At 42.3% G+C, this 18,547-nt stretch overlaps 1 protein-coding gene across 2 annotated transcripts in view; it reads left to right on the forward strand.

Annotated features, from left to right (window-relative positions):
* Arhgap10 (Rho GTPase activating protein 10) overlaps window positions 1-18,547 on the forward strand; it is a 213,656-nt gene that overhangs the window by 156,798 nt on the left and 38,311 nt on the right. Inside the window, exon 19 of one of the 2 annotated variants that reach the window (XM_070022178.1) lies at window positions 15,291-15,438. In XM_070022178.1, coding sequence (XP_069878279.1) covers window positions 15,291-15,438 — 148 coding nt within the window. Of the gene's footprint in view, window positions 1-15,290; window positions 15,442-18,547 lie in introns of both variants that reach the window. The other variant, XM_070022177.1, reaches the window with a different exon arrangement.

The raw sequence follows: 18,547 nt of genomic DNA on the forward strand, positions 1-18,547 counted from the left end.
TAAGTAAAGTATGCCAAACCCAAAGAAACATAGATCCCATGCTTTACCTCATTTGTAATCATTAGTTTATGTCTAGGATATTGCTAGCAGATGAGCAGAATAGCTTAATAGCTATGTACATATGATTTTATAAGAAGATGCTAAATGAAATGATCTCCAGTGAGCATTTATTAAGGTGCTTCTACATGCCTTTTACTATATAGATAGCTGCAACAGATTTAAAAATAAGCATATTAAAAAAAAAAACTCCAGTGTTTAGTGAGAAAGATAACAGTGACTATCAGGTCTAACCTTGGGGATCTAGAGAGAGGGAGAGAGAAAAAGAGAGAGCTGAGTCGCAAGAAGCCTATCATTTTCTTTGTCCGATACCAGGGTAAGACTGGGCCCTTTGAAGGCTTACTGGACTGGGCATCTCTTTGTGAGCCAACTCCTTGGTTTCCTTGGGAGATGTTTGCCTCTTGTACCCACAGCAGTGATCAAGGCCTGTAGGAGAGAGAGTAGATGCACTGAAATGCAAGCTTCCTTTTCATAATATTCCAGTCTACTCAGGGAGGAGGTTTGACACTGATGGCTTATGGGGCACCTGGCATTCCAGACCCTGGCAACAAACTGTGAATGTGAATCAGCCAGCCAATGTTGGAAGGGTAGGTCCTCGTGGTCTGTCTGTAGTTGATTGATCAGTGCAAGAAATGGAAGCTCAGGGAGTTGAAATGAATTTACCCAGGGTCACATAGCTTGCTTTATTCATTTATAGCCTGCCTTGTTCCAAAAGGGATTTTTAGGCAGGTAAGCCACACTGTTAGAAAGTTACTTGTGGTCTTTCTCCTGCCCCAAGAAAAACAAGACGGTTTTTTTTCCCTCTCTCTCTCTCTCTGAACTTAAATGATGCATAGTGTTTCAGTCAGTATTCCTACATGGATGCGTCCAAGTTTAAGATACACAAAAGTGCACGTGTGAGCTTCTGTTGGAATGTGTGGGAACCCGAAAGGAAATCCCTGTATTTGATTTCCTAAGTCCTAAGCTTTATTTAGTCAGCCGAGCCACCCTTGCCAGTGCCTGGTAGTGCACACAAGAAAGTTCTTAATCATGGCACAGCTGTGTGCTGTTTGCCATCTTTATAACTTACTCTTAATTATCGAAAGCACACATGGGCTACAGATTGGAGATTCTGCCAACCCAAGTCTCCAAAGTGGTTGGATTAATAGGTTATGAGGCAGATTTATAATCCTTTGTAAATGAGAGCAAGGCTGTCGATGTTCATCTAAAGAAACAGTACACATAAGAAACACACAGCATCTGGATGATAATCTCCGGTTACTCTCAGCATCCATCCACCTCCTGTTCTAATTTGTGGCTGGGTAGCTCGGCTTTATTAGTGTATTGCAAAGGGTGAGCGCTTGTCTTTGCCTACCTCAGCGGTAAGTAAAAGTTGAGGCCCTCTCCTGAACATGGCTTTAAGCAGTTGATCTCTCTGGAATGCCATTTCTGTTTATGGGGAAATAACCACTAAGAGGATTAATCATCATTTTCAAAATGTAATGAAGGAATCAGGTCATATGGGCTTAATGTGTTAATAAGCCCAAGTAAGCTGTGCGTTTTTGATGGATTGATGTGGAAAGGTCCTCAAGCGAGAATTGTTTCTTGTGTGTAATCATTTTCTTTTGTGGTTCTGGCTAGACAGCATTTCCAGGGCTGCAGACACTGCTGCAGTCTGGCCCTTCTGGAAGTCTGCTGTGTGCTTTTGTCCCAATTCCATGTTCCCTAAAGAGAATGTGTTCACTGAATTCCTCCGACATTTTTTTCCCCCAAATACTTCTTATTGATATTCAGTGACTACCTATGTTTCACAATACTGTGGCATGGTTAGCTGAGGTCACAAGCACATTTTAACGTTTACAATAATTATCATCATCATCTTACTCTACAAAGTTTATGAACTCTATGAACTTTTAACAATAAGACTTACTTCTTCCAAATTGGGTGATTTGTCTTTTTCTTTCCTTTTGCTTAGTATCAGTTGTTACCCCTTCCTCTCTCATTCCCTTCCCACGTTTGTCTCCCATTCTCCATTGTGTCCTATCTGTGGCAGCTTTCTCTCCCGTCTCTGCGGGCTGGTGGTACCTAGCCGCTTTTCATCTTTTGCATTCCTTTGAGAATTTGATGAACAGTCATGGCCCCACTTTGTAAAAGTCACCAATGCAAATGCAGTGAGTGAAGAGAGCTGGACCCGTGCGGCTGGTCAAACTAGTGTAACAGTCAGTTAACAGAAGGATGTGGTCCCTTTGCACTGTGTGTGTGTATGTGTGTGTGTGTGTGTGTGTGTGTGTGTGTGTGTGTGTGTGTGTAGGAGAGTGAAGCTTTTTAAGTTATAGACATCCACATGATACAGATTCGTTTTGCTTATATTTATAAATACTGTCTACCTACTATCTAGAATAGATATCTCAAAGACATGTTTAACAATGGCAGAATGAAGATCTCAAAACCTTATATTGAATCAGTTAAAATAAACCTTATAAACTCAAAATAAGTTAAAATAAAAATTAAAGAAATAGCAACCATCCTGGTGTCAAATGGTAAGACTAGTGTAACTGAATCCAGACAACCAAAACTTTCCAGCCTAGGAGTCTGCAGCAAGAGCTGGAAAGGAGAACTGTAGATGAAGAATCTGTTTTGGAAGAAATTTGCATCTCAGGATGAGAAGAGATGTAAACTTGTTAAAATTTAGCTCTATAAAACAATAAAATATTCAGTAAAATCCAAATTCAAAAATAAATTGATTAAATAAGAGTGGTTTTTTAAGGAATTTGCTAAGCTAAGAAAACAGAATGATGTCCCAGACACAATATTTCAAAACACAGGAATGAATTAAAATAGGATAAGCTAAAATAGGAGTTATTAGAATCCAAAGTTAGCCACTGTGACTGGATGAAGTTGTCGCATTCAGTTAAGAAGAGAAAGGTAGGAAAGAAGACAGATGTGCTGTGAGTTGTTTAGTTGTTTAGTGCTAGGTTTATAGAATAGAAACTTTTTTTTTGTTGGTCATGGGGCTTGAACTCTGGGCCTGGGCGCTGTCACTCAGCTCTTCAGCTCAAAGCTAGTACTCTACCCCTTGAGCTTCAGCGCCACTTCCGGTTTACTGGTGGTTCATTGGAGATAACTGCCTCATGGATTTTCCTGCCTGGGCTGGCTTTGAACCCTGATCCTCAGATCTCAGCCTCCTGAGTAGCTAGGATGACAGGCATGAGCCACTGGCACCTGGTGAACAGAAACATTTTAATGATAAGAAGAAGAAAAGCCTCTTCCTCTGAATCAGAGGGACCACCTACTTTGTTTCACAAATTCAGTCATTTAGAAGCCTCCCCAGCAAACGCATTGTGATTTTGAGCAAGAGGGAAGTTACTTGAGGGGAGTATACCAGATTGTCTGATCTTTGTGTAGCAGCTGGAAGATGGTGGAATAATACTATTTTTGGCTACAAAGCAAAATCCCAAATATCAAAAGGCAAAGTTATTATAGACCCTGCCCCTGTAATATTCTGAATCTAAATATAAACGACATTTAGTAATAGTGCAAAAACATTTCCTCATCCTCTGGGAGTTTTAAAGTTTGCAGGAAATATGGTTTCCAAGTAGAAACTTATCGAATTGTGGAGTATCAGTAAATAGTGTTATGAGAAACATCTCAGAACTTAAAGGATAGGGCCAAAATGATTTTGTAGCCCAAACTGTATGACTGAGCCAGAGAGAAGGAAAAGAAGCGAACCCCCACTTACCCACTACCCAAATTAGAAGGAAATAAATAGAAAGGCAGAAATTAATGAGCTGAAGAATAGAGGGAAAAAAGGCATTTAAGAATACATTTTACATTTTAGGGGGAGGTTAAGGAATTTCAAGTAAATCAGAACAGATTTAACTATGTGCTAGGCTGCTCAAAATTTGAAAGAGATTGGCTGAGAACACTTGCATAGAGAAATAAACCATGTGGAAATTAACCAGAACTTTAGTCCTTATATTGGAAATCTGAATGAAGTTAGAGAAATAATGATGAAAGCCACTGAGAAAAATTTTCCAGGAACAACTCCACTTTCCTCAAAAAAAATGCCAGGCTCAGATATTTTGACAGGTGGATTATTATTTTAAACTTGGGAGAAACAGTTAAGTAGATTAGTATTTAAACTGGAACACAGCTCAGTGAATGGAAACTTGAGGTTCTTTTTATGATACTAGTAGGGAACTAATGCCAGAGCGTGTGCAAGATAAAGTTATAGATCATTTTCTTAGGACTATAATGCCGAGATATTAAATGACACATCAGTAAATATCAGCAGTGACTTAGCAGTTGAATATTTCAATTTAAGTTTGGTTCATCCCAACTGAAGCTGTGGCTCAGTATTAGGAAATACATTAATGTACCATATCTTACCTTTCTTTCTTTTTTTGGGGGGGGGGTCCAGTCGTGGGGCCTGAACTCTGGGCCTGGGCACTGCCCCTCAGCTCTTCAGCTTAAGGCTAATACTCTACCACTTGAGCCATAGTGCCACTTCCGGCTTTTTTTTTTTTTTTTTTGCTTATGTGGTGCTGAGGAATCGAACCCAGGGCCTCATGCATGCAAGGCAAGCACTCTACCACTGAGCCACCTTCCCAGGCCCCATAATGCACTATATCTTAACTTGAAGGGTAATGTGTTTCAGCTGATTCTTAAAAGCTTTCCTAGTATACAGTACTAGTACTGCCATGAAATATATCCTGGCTATTTTCAAAAATACTTTAAAATAGATATTTTCATCTTGAGTACTATTTTTAATTGTAGAAACCCATAAACTAGTAAAAAAAAATGTGACTCATTAATTTACTTTGGAAATACTAGATCAGAAAAAGGAAAATCAGAGGATATACAACTCCCAGAAGGGGGTAACTGTTACAAAATTGTTACCCTACAACAATGAAATGTTGCTTCAACTTACCAAAATGGATAGCGCTCCCTAAGATAGAAGAATCATAAAACATGTGGGGAGATGGATCCTAATAACAGAGCCTTCCTGGAAGATGAGTTACTGAGTGTGAGCCTACGTCAGCAACTGCAGCACACTTGTTGGAGGAGAGTGTTAATTAGAGCATCTTTTCTGAGACAGTTTGGGCCTTGTAGTATAGAGAGACACCACAGGCTGGGGAAGTGGCAAGACAGGCTAACAGGGGAGAATTCTTGGATATGTACCAAACTGGGTAGCAAGAGTAAGTAAGTTCTTACTTTCCACAGCAGAGTAACTGCTGTTAATGAAGTGGTACATGTTCTCACCACAATGTTCTCACATACATGTTTGAGGACAGATAGGTGGAACCCCTAATTTTATTATTACCCAATGGATACAACAGACATTACTTGGCTCCCCATTAATATATACAATTGCCTGTCAAAACAATATACTTCTGGGTCGAATGCAATTCCTCTGTCACATGATACTTGATTGTGTCTCAAGATTTCACAAAAATACATAGTACACTTATTGCCTCTTAATGCAACAATCAGAACCCCTTTTAATGAGATGGAAGGGTTAAATCAATTATGCTGTGATTGTGAAAGAAAATACTTGGTAGTCCATTACAAAGGTGAGGTAGACATGTGTATCCCATGGATGGTTGTGGTGGGTGCCATAGTATGGGCCCTGGTAGGTGGGTGGGGTTTCTAACTTCAGTCTAACCAGCAGAATCAGGTACAGATGATGGTGCTTTGATAGAAGACTCTGCCTTAGAAGACAGGAGAAGTTCTCTGGCTGGCCAGGATGTGGACCACCAGTAGGGAATGTGGAGGACCACGGGCAGCCTTCAAGCTCACAGCGAGGAAGAAGTCTGAACTCTTGAGTCTCGCACTGCAGAGCAGTGAGTTCTGCCAGCAGCCCGAGTGGGTGTGGAAGCAGCTGCCACCAGAGCGCAGCCCCCTACATGCAACTGGCAGACACCTGGACCTCGTGAGCCGAGCGTCCCGTGCAGGGGACCCAGCTAAGCTGTGTCTGTGCACTCCTTGCCCCTAGATTCTCATCCTTCAGTGACGCATCGCTACCTTAACTACAGTGTGAGACAGAAAATACAGTCCTAATAAATGTGTCCTCTACTCTGAATTAAATTAAAAATAAATCCCATGCTACTTACAGATCCCACTTTGTCTATCCTCATTGTTACTTGCATTTCACGCTAGACACTCTTGCTCTTTGGGACATTTATGCAAGGCTTCTGCACTTAATTACTCACCCACACTACGTGTACCACAGTAGGTATCAGTTAATATTTGAGTAGCTAATTCAAAATTTATGATCCCTGTGTGTCACTGATGGCTCACACCTAATCCTAGCTACTCAGAAGGCTGAGGTCTAGGATCACTGCTCAAAACTAGCCTGGGCAGGAAAGTCCATGAGACTCAACTCCAGTTAACCACCAGAAAACTAGAAGTGGCCTTGTGGCTCAAGGTGGTAGAGCGCTAGCGCTGCCCTAAACTGAAGAGCTCAAGAACAGTGCTCAGGCCCAAAGTTCAAGCCCCATGATAAGAAATAAAAAATACCTGTCTGTCTGTCTACCTATCTATCTTCATATCTACCTATCCATCTATCTACATATCTACCTATCTTTCACCACATATCTATCATCTACATAACATGTAGTATGTATAGACAAGTTTTTAAGATTTTGTTTTCTTGAAAGGAATAAAATTATCAAAGAGGTTATTTTGTGGGAAGGTGAGCCTTGGTCAGTGTTTGGGAGAGAAAAGGTGTAAATAAATGAAATTTCTGGTATCCTATGTGTGTTATTAACAGGTTGTCAGGATGGGGGAAATCGTTCTTCTTTGAAAGAAAATCCACTACATATTAAGTTTATATCATAGTGTTAGCAAGTATTATACTTCTGAATCTGAGCAACTACTGAGGAAACTGAGGAAACCACTGAAGAGAACAGGTTTCGTTTCACTAGAAGAAAAAAATATGTGTGTGTGTGTGTGTGTGTGTGTGTGTGTGTGTGTGTGTGTGTGTGTGTGTATACAGTACTAGAGTGTGAACTCAAGGCTTTTATGCTTGCCACACAAGTGCTTTACCCCTTGACCAACAACTCTTGGCTTTTTAGTTAGCATCTCATGTTTTTGCCTGGGGCCAGTCTAGGACCACAATCCTACTACTTAGGCCTTGTGTGTAGCTGAGATTACATGTGTGCATCACCACACTCCATTATTGGTTGATATTTGTTATCACCTTTCTAGCGTGAATACATGGTAGTTTGGGAAAAAATGTTTTTCAGAAAGAGAGAACAGTTGTTCCCATTAATTTTAGAAGTGGTGATTCAAAGCGACTCACTCGACTACCACACCCAGTGTGGTACTTTACGAGAGGTAAAATATCCCGGATGACCACTTTGAAAATAGAGTTTTGATTTAAGGCATTTTATTTTTCTTAGTGCCAACTTGACAAGATTAGGGCTCTACTGTCTCTTAAGTAGATAGTCTTGGTAGTGTGTGTAGTTGGAGAAGGTTCCAGTGATAGTGATAAATACCTGTACATGCCTTCTGCAGATGTTTTCTTCGCTGTGGTTAAAACTCATGTTTCCTTTGGAGAATTAATATGTCATTGAGTTACATTTTTTTTTCCTCTAGGGACTCATTATCTCAGCCTGCCCCAATGACTGGGAGTTATGGCTTGTATTCCAAAAGTAAAATGCCATTTATTGTAAAAATTCTGAGAGCTGATGAGTTTGTTCTAAATGGTTTTATATGTATTATTAGTTTACAGTTTCCCAAGAGACCCTTGAGAGAGAAGCCTTTCTCTCTGAGTTCACACTGTCTGGAGATCTCGCTAGAGTTGAGGGCTGAGAACAGTGAGCCTCCTGTGTTCAGATATGTGCTGTTAGGAGAGACCCAGGCTCCGAACAAAAATAATAGGTAAAAGAGAAAAGATTAAATAGAGAAGAACAGTAAAGAGGTTGAAACCAAAACAGGAGGAAGAAGGAGATAGAAACGAAGGAGCAGTGAGCGCAGCGTATGTCGTTAGTGGCTGTAGAACCTGTTTCCTTAATGTTATTGCGGGCACTCACTCGTGGCTGGGATGTAAAGTTTTTGTGTGCATACAAGCAGGGGTTCACTGAAGACAGCCTCTAGCCACGCACTTGTTCTCACCAGTGTGGAGAGCTTGGTGACATTGCGGTATGAGAGCCAAAGGTGCAGCTGTGTTTGGGAAAATGCCGTCTTCCGACTGTGGAACGTCTGCCGTGTTCTACAAATGTTTGCAGGTGCACGCGGATGGAATTACACCTGGAGTGTTTTTAAAGGTTTGCAAACCAGAAAAACAACATTTTGGGGAACATAATGGGGAATGTATGTTCACACCGTGCGTGTGAGTGGAGCAGCATTGACTGCACCTGGAGGCTCTCTCTATGTAGATTGGGAGAAAGTTATCAGGGGCACACAAACCCTTATTAATGCTCGTGTTCTTATCAGAGTCATCATTGCTTCCACTCCTTCCACTGGTCTATGTTAAACCCCAGTCTAAGTGCCACTCAACCCGATTTGGAGTGTTGGTGGTGTTGTGTGATCTCCTTTATGAAGTGTGATTGCTAAAGGTGCTTTATTGATAACTCATTGGAAATCATCCAATGGTGATAGTAGTCCTGTGTGTGTGTGTGTGTGTGTGTGTGTGTGTGTATGTATGTATATATGTATGTGTGTGTGTGTGTGTGTGTGAGAGAGAGAGAGAGACAGACAGATAGACAAATCAATTTCCTGTGGGACTTGGTATAACCCGGGTCTGAAGATGTCTCCAGAAATGAGACCTAAGAATTTGGAAAGAACTCCAACAAGTCTACCAGTTTCATATATTTTAGAAAGTATGTGATTTCTTTTCTTTAGTTGTAAGTCCAAGTTGAAGTTGTTTTCTTTTTTGAAGTTACAGTAAACCAGTGCCCCAGTCAGGGCTTTAGCCAGTGGTGTGAACGATCTCAGAAATAGGGTTGTCCCTGTCCCTGTCTTCCCGTACCCCCTAGCTTCCTGTGGGAGGGGCCTCGTCGTGATCCATGGGAGCAGTACCCAGCACTAAGCAGGACCCTTGGTATACCCATGTTAGCTTTGGGGACCCGGACTACATGGAAGCTCTTAGGGGAATTGTAACAATTGAGCAATGCGCTCCCTCCTCCCCCCCCCCACCCCCCATAGGACGTATATGAGGGACCTGTTTGGGGGTGGTTCCAAGGTCCCCTAGTATCCAACTCCTTGGATGCTCAGGCTACTTAGATCAGATGTAACATTTGCATGTAACCGGCAGACCTCCTCTGTGTACTTAATAAATTGTCTCTCCTTCACACGCAAATGCTATCTAAGTAGTTACACTGCATTTCTCAGGGAATACTAAGAAGATAATAACCCAGCCTGTTCAGACCACGGTAGTTTTTAGTTTTTGTTTTTGATTGTCCTGGAGCTTGACCTCAGGGCCTACCTGGGCACTGTCTCTGAGCTTTTGTGCTCAAGGCTAGCACTGTACCACTTGAGCCACTGGTTTGTTCACTTCTGGCTTTTGGGTAGTTAGTTGGAGATAAGACTCATTCACATGGGCTTTCCTGCCTAGGCTGGCTTTGAGCCACCATCCTCAGATCTCAGTCTTCTGAGTAGCTAGGATTACAGGTGTGAGCCACCGGTGCTCAGCTTAGAGTCTGTGGTTTTGTCTTTTTGTTTTTGTCTCTGCCATCGGCTGGAACTATGGATGTGGAGTCCACAGATGCTGAGGGCCAATACATGATTGGAGAGAACGGGTCAGAGCCAGCGGGATGGGAAATGGCAGCTGGTGCTGAGGCCCTGAGCTGGGACTGAGGCCTGTATCTGGCACTGGCTGGCAGTGTGAACATGAGCATCTCTTTATCCACAGGGGCCTCAGTGTGCTCAACTGTGAATGAAGAGCTTAGCCTGAGGGGGTAACAAGGATACTTTCCAACTCTGAGGTTCTGAGTTTTAATGAACCAGGACCAACATGAAACCTTAGAATAGTTCCAGCCTCAAGGCTCAACCCAACTGGTATGTGACTGTCAGACTCCATTATTATTACTTGACTGTTTGCATGGCCCATGTCTCATTGTGCGGCAGTGCTGGCTCAAGGACAGACCTTGGAATGGAGTTCTCGGCACCTCCTGCACTGCTCATAAGAGTGAACCTCTTCCCGGAAGCCATCCTGGAAGTGAAGGTACCTTGAGGCTGGGTAGTCGCCCAACTCCGAGGTCATTTGTTTGTCTAAACACTGAGGCTGAAAGTAATCCCTGAGCATTTTGTAAGTGTACATTTTAGGAAGATCTGATATTTGGGTTTTGTCCCTCTTTCCCAGTTACATTTGTGTGGGAGGGTTTGCACTGGTTGCCAGTTGTCTTCTGGGCACATTTCTGTCTGCTTGTGGAGAGATAAAATTCTGCACACAGGACATCGCCATGGAGGAGGTGGCGGAGGGGAACTGGAGGCTGTGTGCTCAGTGACTGAGATTTACACTCACAAGTCAGGCAATCTGGCTCAGAACCTTTCTGTATCGAGTGTTTGGTATGATGTCAGCTGTACTGCAATTCTGTAATTCTTGCACCTGCTATTAGAGATGCCGACAGTATACAGTCCTTATGACAGGCTTCATTTTGCAGTGAAGACCAGTGTGGAAACATTGTGTACAAAAGAACAACCTCCCTTAATTTCCTTTCCCCCCATACTGTTCCTTCAGTTGAGTCAAAAGCAATGGGATGAGTTGTGTGGCCCGTGTACACAAATGTCACAGGCCACCCTTAGTTCCTGCCGTGTGCAGAAGCGAGGCCGTGGTGTCCGCACATGGCCCGAGGCAGGACGGGAAGGCTCTGCAGGGTGATTGATTCAAGTGGCTGAGTCCCACTGCCCTGATGTGTTCCTGGTGCTGTGTCTGAGGAGCCTGCAGGTGAGCTCAGTGCCAGACTTGTGTTTGGGCTGGCGCTCCCAGGAGACTTGAGGAAGCCAGCGCTTCCTTACCTGACACTCCTTACGTGTGTGGTTTTGTTTTGTTTTGTTCCTGGATTGTTTGGTGTGTGTTTTTCTTATGTGGTAAATACGTAGGGGTATGAAGAAGTGTTTACGCGGAGAAAAGAAAACTTTCGAGTAGACTTGGTGCCTTGCTCCTCAGAGTTAGGACCAATGAAAACAGAGCTGGGCCACAAGAGGAGTTTGGCATTTGTGCAGTGGTTCTAGAATTGCAGAGTCAGTGTTGTCTGTATCCTGTCAGCAGATGATGTATCCTGTGAGCATTACCGTTTTCTGCTGGTTAACATCTGGCCCATGGGCCACATGAGGCCCACAAGAATCATCTGCTCCACAGGTTTCTTGGCAGCTGCCCTCAGCCCATCTACCCATATTGATAGTTTGGTATGGCTCAGGAACGATGTTACAAATAGCCAAAGGACCCTTGGCAGGAAGATGAGTCCCCGCCCCTAAAGTGTACAGTCAGACTGCCAGAAACCAGTTCAACATTTTATTCTTTTTGTTGTTGTTGTTGGCAGTCCTGGGGCTTGAACTCAGGCCCTGGGCACTGTCCCTGAGCTTCTTTTTTGCTCAAGGCTGGCACGCTACCACCTGAGCCGCAGCGCCACTTCCAGCCTTTTCTGTTTATGTGGTACTGAAGAATCGAACCCAGGGCTTCATGCATGCTAGGCAAGCACTCTACCACGAAGCTACATCCCCAGCCCCACCCATTTCCGCATTTTATTTTATTTGTGGACATACTGTACAGAGGAGTTACAATTATATGGGCAGGATTATGCGTACATTTCTTACCAAGCATTGCAGCCTCCTCCTTTGTTTACCCTTCACATCCCTTCCCAGCCTCCCCCCTCCCCCCCAATCCCAATCCTTCTCCTCTCCCCCCCCCCCCCCCCCCCGCACCGACGTTGTAAAGCTCGTTTTGGACATGACAACTTGTACTTCTCATTGTTGCAACAGGTCCACCTGTATCCTTAAACAACTGGTTTTTCCCCATCTCCTCCACAAGTTATACTGACATCAAATATAGTGAAAGCAGGGGTTATACTGTGGGGGAGGGACATACTAAGCAACAAAGCCATTTCAGCATTTTAAAGAATCCTTTATAGACGTTCCTGTAATTTTAGTGAGAATCCTAACAGTATAGCTTTGAAGTCTTGTAAAAAGAGAAGACTTTAAAACTAACGACAGTACATTGGAAAGCAAGGGTGAGCATAGCGTTAGCAGTGGAGAGCTCCTGTCTCATTCCCGTTATTTTTTTTTTCCCGTTACTTTTTCTAAAGAAGTACATAACTGTATTAGCTGGTGATTTTTTTTTCCCCTTGGAATTGAATTTTGTTTTATAAACTGTGCTATTTTTATCATTTGGCAGCTGGGGTTTTGGAATCAGACTGGAGAGTTCTGATGCCAGCTTTACCATTTTTAAACCATGAGGTTTTGAGCTCATCCAGTGTTGAGCATTTCTTATTTGTAAGATGTAGGAAACCAATGCCAGAAGATTGTTGAGAATGTTCATGAGAAGGTCTTCTGCCTAACAGGCATTTATTAAATGTTAAATCCATTCCAGTGCAGCAGGAAACAGTTTAAATCTAAAATCTCAGGAATCAAGTACAGAAATAAAGACATAAAACAGAGTTTGGTTGTAGGTTACTTGGGTTCCATCTTTAGCCTCTTTTTGATGTCTCTTTCCAGAACACTTTAGAAAACTTAGCTCAAAGCACTAGGTTTGAGGAATAGTCAAGACATTAAGACATAAGTGGTGTTCTCTGGAAACAGTGGTTGGGGTGAATGGGTGTCTGAACTCACTGTTACCACAGTACAAGCAGGTGCCATAATTCTGGTTCCTGGATGCCCAGTGCTGCCCAATACTGTGCTGAATATGCATTGTCCCATTCAATGCCTATCAACACTTGAGATGTGGTTATGATAACTTATTTAGTACACCTGAGGAAATAAGGCATACTATTTTAAGAAGTGGATCTCTTCCATGGCTTGGTAAGACTTTAAGCCAGGACCGTATTGTCTCTGGGTCAACAGTTGTGGTTTAGTACCTAATCTGGTTGCTGATTTCCACGTAGAATGCAGCACTTGCTAGTTACAATCTTTGAACCATTGTGTATCTGTCCAGGATTGGGATGCTCCAGGGAATTGATTGTGTATGTCTAGTGCCAGTTTTTTAAAAAAATAATTTCCTGCTGTTCTTACGTTGACTTTTATCCATCTAAGACAACTGCAGGCATGACTGTTGGAATCAGGATTTCTTTGCCTTGGCTTTGCACAAGAATGACCTGGGAACTTGAAAATGCAAACCAAAGAAAACCAAACAACCCAAAGCCCTAGTTAGTCTTCATTCCCAGATATTCTAGTATAAACTGGAAACAGTGCCTGAAGTCTGCTGGCGACCGGTCCAGTTTGGGCCCAGCTCAGGATCTGAACTCATGCTGGCTCCAAGAGGAGCTTGGATCAGTCTGAGAACATGCATCGTGGTCCTACATCCCAGGCTGTTGGTGATCTGGCTCTGCACCTGGGGGCTTTCTCCATGCCTCATTCCCCACGGCCTTTCCGAGATGCCTCCACCCCGGAGGGGAGGAGGACAAAGAGATAAAGTGGTGTGCGCCACGCTTGCAGAAAGGCCTGTTTAGAAGGTTACTGTTTCTCCCAAGTGTAAGTGCTTGGTGCGATCTCACTTTTCCACTGTATATTCTTGGATATCCTGTCTCTGTATGTACCTTTTCTGGTAACATCCCAGAAGCATCTTCCATCTTGGTAAAAAGCAAGCATTGTAGTAAGAAACCATTCCATAGGTTAGTCGGGACTGACATTTTCTGTCAGTGGGCTCGTGTTTCCTGTCTCCTTCACTGTTCTCATTCTCTCCTGAACCTGCTCCCGTCTGGTCCCCACCACTCTGTAGCTATCTTTAACATGGACAATGACAGACAGGAGCAGATCCAGCTGTGCACAATATGCTAGGCCGCGGAAGATTTTTAAGGGAGATAAGTAGTTTACTATTTGCCAGAGTGACCTGTTGGAACCCAGATTTTATGAAAACATGGTGTTAGCAGGTTTTCCAGTTGGCTCAGTAAATTAAATTTTCACTAGCAAATATTTGTCCACAGTAATTGAAATCACTTGTTATTCTACTTATACATAAGAGGGCAGTATGGTACTGTAAAGCAATCGCTTTGTTGAAATTGCTTGTTTTTATTGGTCTATAATCATTTTTAGGTTAGATTTTTCAGGCCGTGCAGTTAAGACTCCGACCTTATCTTTAGTTTTTAAGCATACTTCGTGAGTGTAAGTGATATTTTTATTCCCATCACAGGTCATATGTCTGATTTCCTTTACACAAATAAATATGCAGAAGCCTTTTTTTGTGCCTTTTATTTTTATGGTTTAAAGCTAGCTGGTTTGCTTAGGAGTATCTGCATGCATCTCTTTGGAGATGCATGTCTGCTAGGCTGATGTCTCTACTTTATTTTATTTTGTGACTCTGTTAAAGACTCGGGTGTGCAGCATTGAGGGGATGGAAACCTCTGTTCTCCAGTCTTGGCAGACACAGACCTGTTATAAATCATCCTGGCATGGAAGATTTTTCAGTACACTGCCCATTACTGTTCTCCAAAGAGGAGGAAAATGACTAAGCAAAGAAGCAGAATTCAGTAATAATATTATTGCATGACAATGTAGATAAATCAAGGTGCTGATTATGTTCTAGATATCATTAATGGAAGGAGAGCACATTCAGAGGAGTTGTAAGGTATTAAATGAACTGATAGAGAATGACCGTAAGAATCCAGAAAGGTAATTTCAGAAGCACAGGCTATTTTTAAACATGTGAAAAAATGTTTTCAGTCGGATGTTTCTGTTTATGTAGTTTGAGAAATGATTCAAGACTGGCATTTTGGACCTAACTATAACTCTGTGAAAATTTAATGGGATACTTGTTTTTAATACTGTATCCTGGCTGCTGCTTCTTTTGGCCATGAAGAGCTATGGTGCCGTGTAGTCCTGGTAAAGATAATTAGACTTGTGTAGTGTTTTTTGGGGGAAAAAAATCTCTGAAGTATAATGATTTGATGGTGCTTTCACTTAATTTCTGAGAAAAATCTTACATTGAAATCTTCTGCTGAAATAAATAAAAAAGATCTGCGATCTCTTCTTCGTTTGTCGGCGTGGAGTGCTGGCCTTGGGGTATGTGAGTAAGTGTGGCCTTTGCTGCTTTGCCGGCGCAGTACGCACACAGTATGCACACAGACAACAACTGATGTCTTTTTCTGTATTGATGGCAGATTTTTCGGACCTTGCCTGATACCACATTCCCTGAGCCGACCTGCCTGTCGCCGTCACCCCCAAATGCTCCACCCAGGCAGTCAAAGAGACAAGGCCAGAGGACGAAGAGACCTGTAGCTGTGTACAATCTTTGCCTGGAGCTGGAAGGTGGTAAGACGTTCACTGTGTTTTCCTGCTTGGAGCGACATTCAGAGCACAGGAGCCTCTCACGTATCATGGAGGCAGGCCGTGCGTGGTTTTCTGCCTTCTGGGTTTTCGTTTCTTTCTCCCCTAAGATTATAGTTTTTGAGATTAACAGGGAGGGTGCAGCTTTCTTGTCAGGGAAGAAAAATGCAAGTTTCAGTTTTGTGTTTGTCTTTATTATGCACGGTTCTTTTTTTATTTTTAAAAGACAGCTTAAATTTCTTTTTTGGAAGACTTGTGTGACCTCCTGTGAGGTTACATAACCCTGAGACGAATGGAAGGGAACTAAAATTAAAGCAGATCTTTTATGTGAGGAGCTGGTAGAATCTAACATGAACCATCTCAATTAAAGGCACAGGTCACCATTGCATTGGGCCTTATAGTTTTTTCTCCATACTTGCTCTGGTTGTCTGACATTTATTTCTCCTAAGGCAGAACATTTCCCCATGTGTGGCCTGCCTTTGGAGCCAGGCAGCGTTAACTGGGCTGTTCGGGGATGTTAGCAAATGGTGGTTCTCCTGTTTCAACCAAGTTGCCATGTTCCAGCTAGTTGTTACCCTGTGGCTGCATTGTCTTAGTCCTGCCAGCTGCTCCAGTTTATAGAGAGAGCCTGGAATTTAAATTTCCAGTGTTCGTCCATTCAGAGGAAGATCGTGGATCACGTAAGGGCCATCTCCTGGTCACTTGGTGATGTGGAGAATCAGTCGTGGTGTGAAATTTAACCTGCGTTTCACCGGCATGTCTGAAACCGTGACTCCTGTCATGCACATGTGTGCTTCTCCCATATTGAAGACATTTCCTGAGTGTGAAATCAGTCTTCATTTTCTCCCCTACCCCCTAAGATATTTTTCATTGGTTTAGGATCCCTTTGAACTTCTGAGAGTTTACATTGGTTTGGAAGTGTGAGACGATTGTCAGAGGGAAGAAGAAGAGACTGGGGACAAATACAGTGCCATTCTTCTAAGCTGCCACATGTTCAAACCTTGGTATCCAAGGGTCCGTGTGAGGAACTGGCAGCTGTCCTGGAGTGACTTGGACATAATGAAGGAAGACTCTGGACACCCCATCATAACACGGGCACGGAGCTCTTCTGCTGTTCGTTCAGATCGCTTCAGACATACACATAAGACACAACTATTAGACATTTTAGCAGTCAAGTTCTTATTTTCCCAGGGAAGAACATGAATCATTCAAATCAGCTTAAAATCTCACAACTTCCCTTTAGACATTAGTAGCTTCCACTTCTGATCCCCTTTCCCTCTCTCTCTTTCTCACTTTCACTCTTTCTGAACAGAGTTGCTAATAAGGAGAAAAACTGACTGGTTTGAATTGCACCTTCTCTGTCCCCTGGTAGAAGTGTTAATAAATAGTGAAACAAGCAACTGTTGGAGCCTAGGATGATGCCATAGGATAATAGTTGAATTGGTTTACCAGCCCTGAGCAAACTAGAATAGACAGTTACTTCATAAGGAAGGGTCAGAGACTGCATTGGTCCAAAAATCACATCTACCTTTTTGATATTCTTAAGAATGGAAGCAAATTTATGGAGATACTAGTCTTTTGAGTACTGGCTTGCTCAATGATTATTAATGCCTGAGAAGTGTGAATACTGATTTGTATCAGTGACAAATTCAAGATGGTATATCATCATACCTTTCCTAATCTTAGGTACAAGAGCATAGTATTCATTTTATTTAATTTTAAGTGATAAACTATTCATATAAATTTAATTTTGCTGGAGATGGAACTAGGGTCTTCAGGCATTCTAGGTACGTGCTCTACTGCTGAGCCACGCCCGAGCCCTGATACTAATAAGGGAAAAAAAGTGGATTGTCGAACACCTGATTCCTTTGGTTCTTATGTTAATTATTTCGTGATGTTTTAGTGACCATTTGATGAAGAATTTTATAACCTTTCATTAATTTCTTTTAATTGCTGCCTTGATTTGTTTTTGATTTGTTAGAATTGGAAAAGTCATGAGTCTGGTCATGGAGTGATTTCATTTTACCTTAGAGCCATGAGGTGTAGTATAAGGCAATTAAAAGCTGTTATCACCCTTGCCAGTTGTTTGTATCTAAGCTTTATTGGAAGTCAGAGTGGGTGAACAAGAGTTATTCAGAGATAGAAAAAACTAGGGCATGTGTTTTGGTAGAGGCTTTCCTGTTCTGCTGATTGAAAAATAATAACAGAATCCTACAAGGAAAAGATAGTAGAAACAGTTCATGCTGTTGAACATTGTTTAGCATATTAAAAGTTGCACCTTCTCAAAAAGAAATACATAAACACACATATGTATGTGTATATCTATGTATATGTGTATATATGTATCTGTGCATATTGTTATACATGTCTATAGACCTTCCAGCCTTCCCACCTTCCTTCCCTCCCTCCCTCCCTCCCTCCCTCCCTCCCTCCCTCCCATGGCTTAGGTTTTTTAATTGTCCATGTCATTCACTTAACAGTAACACATAAAGATTTTAAAACTTTGTTTTTTAAAAAAACTTTTGTATTGCTTTTTTTTATGTTTTGAATTCCTTGAAGATCTCTTCTGCAGTTGTTGAAGCCAAAAACTTCACCAGATCTTTTTTTCACAAGGTTACTGCCCTATATCAAACCACATCACTCTTCCTGAGTTCTGAGACCTTGGAAACGTACCAGCCAAGCTCAACATTTGCCTCCCCCCATTAATAGCTAAGTCAGTCCCCCTGTTTACCTAATTTTGGTTAAAATGCACATTATAGATAAACTTTAGTTGATAGTTTTTCAAAAATTTCTATTTTTATGAATTGAATAGAAAACGTACATCTAAGCCCTGCTCCCTTTATTCATTGTGATATAAAGTGAAAGTTGACTTAAGAAAATATAGGACAGGGGGCTGGGAAGGTGGCTCAGTAGTAGAGTGCTTGCCTTGCATGCATGAGGCCCTGGGTTCAATTCCTCAGGACCACATAAGCAAAAAGAAAAAAGCCAGAAGTGGCTCTGTGGCTCAAGTGGTAGAGCTCTAGCCTTGAGCTGAAGAGCTGAGGGACAGCGCCCAGGCCCAGAGTTCAGGCCCCAGGACCGGACTCCCCCC

Source organism: Dipodomys merriami, unplaced genomic scaffold (assembly GCF_024711535.1).
Source record: "Dipodomys merriami isolate MVZ:Mamm:240054 unplaced genomic scaffold, mDipMer1.0.p SCAF_15, whole genome shotgun sequence".
NCBI classification, from domain to species: Eukaryota; Metazoa; Chordata; class Mammalia; order Rodentia; family Heteromyidae; genus Dipodomys; species Dipodomys merriami.